Source organism: Raphanus sativus, unplaced genomic scaffold, assembly GCF_000801105.2.
Source record: "Raphanus sativus cultivar WK10039 unplaced genomic scaffold, ASM80110v3 Scaffold3907, whole genome shotgun sequence".
NCBI classification, from domain to species: domain Eukaryota; kingdom Viridiplantae; phylum Streptophyta; class Magnoliopsida; order Brassicales; family Brassicaceae; genus Raphanus; species Raphanus sativus.
Genome location: NW_026619211.1, coordinates 1 through 3,928, shown reverse-complemented (window position 1 = coordinate 3,928; position 3,928 = coordinate 1). Strand labels below are relative to the sequence as shown.

Genomic DNA, 3,928 nt, shown 5'->3' with positions numbered 1-3,928 from the left:
GGGTCTATCTGTCTTCACATATTGGTTTATGTTGATGACTTCATCATCGCTTGCAATGATACACAAGCTCTCCAAGACTTCAAAGACTACCTCCACAAATGCTTCAGAATGAAGGATCTTGGCAAGTTAAAATACTTTCTTGGTCTTGAAGTTGCTCGCAGCAACTCTGGTTTTTACTTATCACAACGCAAGTATGCTCTTGATATTATCACCGAGACTGGTCTCCTTGCGTCTAAGCCATCTCCGGTACCAATGGAGCTTAATCATAAACTCGCCAAGGCTGAGGGTCCTTTGGCAAACGCGCAACAATACAGGCGTCTTGTGGGTCGCTTAATTTATCTCACTAATACTCGGCCTGATCTTGCGTATTCGGTTCATATACTAGCACAATTCATGCAGAAGCCACTTCTTCCACACTGGGATGCTGCAATCCGAGTCGTACGCTACCTGAAAGGGAGTCCAGGCCAAGGCATCTTCTTCAAAGCCGATGATCAACTTCGTATTAGTGCATTTTGTGATGCTGACTGGTCGGGTTGTCCTCTAAGTCGTCGTTCTCTTTCTGCCTACATTGTCTTCTTAGGTGATTCGCCTGTCTCCTGGAGGACTAAGAAACAAGATGCTGTGGCACTCTCTTCTGCCGAGGCCGAATACAGGGCCATGTCTGATACGGTTAAAGAACTGAAATGGATGAAAGGTCTCTTCTTATCATTTGGTCTCTCTCATCCTGATCCTATGCGTCTCTTTTGTGACAGCAAATCTGCTCTCTACATAGCTTCCAACCCAGTTTTTCATGAACGTACTAAGCACATTGAGAGGAATTGTCATCATGTTCGGGATGCACTCAAAGCAAAGCTAATCTCCACAGAGCATGTCTCGTCACGTAATCAGCTAGCTGATATCCTAACTAAGTCACTTCCTCGCCCTCTCTTTGAAGAATTGTTGTCCAAGTTGGCAGTTCGCAATCTCACACTTCCAACTTGAGGGGGAGTAATGAGATAACTCCTACTTAGATTAGGATAACTCTATATTTCGAGATAATGATGTATCTAAGTTATCTTTATTTGTCCTTATCGTGTTAGGACTTACGTGTATATATACAGAGCATCTTGCTCAGAGATCAATAAGACTTCTATTCATATTTTACAATCCATTACACAGGAATTGAACCGCATGTTACATTGTATCATGATGATCTCCCTCAGGCTCTTGAAGATGAATACGGAGGATGGCTTGACCGCAAAATCATGTAAATCCAACATTTTCTTGCAACATATAATAAATCTCTAGATTATTGAATTTGAAGTGTAATTACGGTATTATCTTATATTCTAATGTGATCTTTTGTAACAGCAATGACTTCACGGCTTATGCAGACGTTTGCTTCAGAGAGTTTGGGGACACAGTGAAATTCTGGTCAACAATTAATGAGCCCAATATGTTAGCATTGGTAAACTATGGTGGGGGATTAGTCTCACATATTCATAGTTCTCCTCCATTTGAGATGGTCAACTGCTCCAAAGGAACCACTTCAACTGAGCCATATATTGTACTCCATAACATGTTGCTTGCACATGCATCAACCGCGAGATTGTATAAGCAAAATTATAAGGCAAGTCGCATACACACCTACAATATATCTCTCTGTTCTATTATTGAATATACTGCTCGAATTTAACTCTCGGGTGTACGTGATCGATGGTGTAGCATAAGCAAAATGGATCTGTAGGTATAACCTGTTTTGCATTCTGGATGGTTCCTTATACTAGCTCTGAAGAGGACGAGATGGCAACTCAGAGAGCCAAAGATTTCTTATTAGGCTGGTTTGTTGAACATGCACGATCATCCTGAGTTTTATTTTAAAATTCTTCTTTTAGCTGCTGGTTGTAATGTTTTCATTTTTTCTAGGGTTTTGCATCCGTTAGTGTTTGGGGACTATCCTAAAGTGATGAGGAGAATCGTGGGCAAGAGACTCCCAAGTTTTTCGGAAGAAGAATCATATCTCGTTAAAGACTCATCCAACTTCTTGGGAGTCATACACTACAGAACATCGTACACGGCAGACTTATCCAGTCCTAGCCAAGGAGATTTTCTTTCGGATATGGCTGCATCAATAATCCGTATGTTTTCCTCTCATGAGATCGCGTGTGTGTGTGTGTGTGTATTTTCTTTTATCGACCATATACCTCACTCCATAGGTCATAGCTGATTCTTTATTTCGTTTTCTTGGACAGCCATTGGGAATTCCACGCTGGTCAATGTACGTTTTCAGAAACCTGAGATGTTTTCGTACACCTAACACACTCTTTGTTCTTGATTCCTTTTCATACATCCACAGATTGATGTGCTTCCATGGGGTCTTGAAGGAGTGTTGGAATACATAAAGCAAAACTATGGCAATCCTCCTGTCTACATTCTTGAAAACGGTATATATCTCTCTCTCAGGGGGTGTTCGTTTTGTTAACTAGACTGCAACATCCAGATACAGATCAATTGTTGTTCGTTTTCTATTAAATTAAGAAACGTGTCTAGTGCAAAGACAAAATAAGCCTCATCCAAATTCTTTGGATGAGTTTGAAAAGAGAGCTGGTGCATCTAGAATTACAAAAGGAAAAATACCCTTATTTATAATTAGAACTTTAAATTATTTTATTTAATATAAATTTACTATTTATTAATTTCAACAAAAAATGTATTTTCCATTTTTAAAATGTTTTTCCGGCAAAATTACAAATATTCATCTTCTAACAAAAACTTCAAAATCATATTTCTCTCCAAAACTATCAAATCATGTGTTTTTTTGTCAAAACCACAAAATTTATTTTTTCCGTCAAAATTGCATCTTCACGCATTTTTCTTGTCAAAACAACAAAATTATTTTTTTCACCGGAATCTCATTTTCTCATCAAACTACAATATCATGTTTTTTTTTGTAAAAATCGAAATTATGTTTTCCCACCAAAATTGAAAATAATAGTCATATATATTGCAAAATCGTATTTTCTCTCAAAACAAAAAAAAAACTGTTTTTTCGCCAAAACCACAAAAATTTGTTATATTTTGGGATTTCTTAAAAAATAATATTGTAATTACTTTTGTTAAAAGAGAGATTAATTAAAATTCATATAACACATTTTACACTAAAGAATTTCCCACAACCAAAGGGAGTGGTTACGTCCCATATGATTTTTTTGTTGGATTACCAATAAAATGCATTGGTATGGATTAATACTTCTACAGTATTTTGATGTTGTCTAAATTGAAATTACTTTTTTCCACCAAAATTGAAAATACTATTTCCATGTCATTACCGTAACATATTTTCTCTCAAAACAACAAAATTGATTTTTTTGCCAAAACCGCAAATACAATTTCTAGATGCATTAACCAAATCACAAATGAACATGTAGCGTATAGATGTTGTAACCACATACTTATCAATTTATTTTGTCTGGTTCATCAGACTAACAACATCTTACTTGTTCTTTACTTAAAGTTTTGAAACATTACTAATCTTGAGAGTTTCTCTGTATCTACACAATCAGGTCGACCTACCAACCACCACTCGTCGCTTAATGATGTGGGAAGAGTTGAATACCTTCATGCTTATATCGCTGCCGTGCTTAATTCAGTGAGGTGTGTAAAAATGCTCTTACCTGAAAGACTTTGCATGTAAAATAGTACTTAAATACTAAGCGTCATACGATTTTATTTATGCAGGAATGGGTCATCGACAAAAGGCTACTTCCAATGGTCCTTCATGGATTTGTTCGAGTTTATCGATCCCAATTATACATATGGGTTATACTATGTGAATTTCAGCGATCCGGAACTTAAGAGATCTCCTAAAACCTCTGCTCTTTGGTATTCTTGTTTTCTCAATGGCACCACCATTTGTTTACAAGAGCTCAAGAACATCTCCGTATCTTCT

At 37.0% G+C, this 3,928-nt stretch overlaps 1 protein-coding gene across 1 annotated transcript; it reads left to right on the top strand.

The window, feature by feature from the left end:
- Window positions 1–1,040: 1,040 nt before the first annotated feature.
- On the top strand, window positions 1,041–3,925 carry LOC130507019 (beta-glucosidase 9-like; the record flags this gene model as incomplete). The annotated part of the gene is made up of 9 exons (XM_057001724.1): window positions 1,041–1,050; window positions 1,126–1,246; window positions 1,351–1,609; window positions 1,705–1,820; window positions 1,906–2,117; window positions 2,232–2,257; window positions 2,336–2,423; window positions 3,543–3,633; window positions 3,718–3,925. Coding segments are annotated over exons 1-9 (1,131 nt in total), but the record flags the coding sequence as incomplete, so codon positions are not given.
- Between the last annotated feature and the right edge of the window lie 3 nt (window positions 3,926–3,928).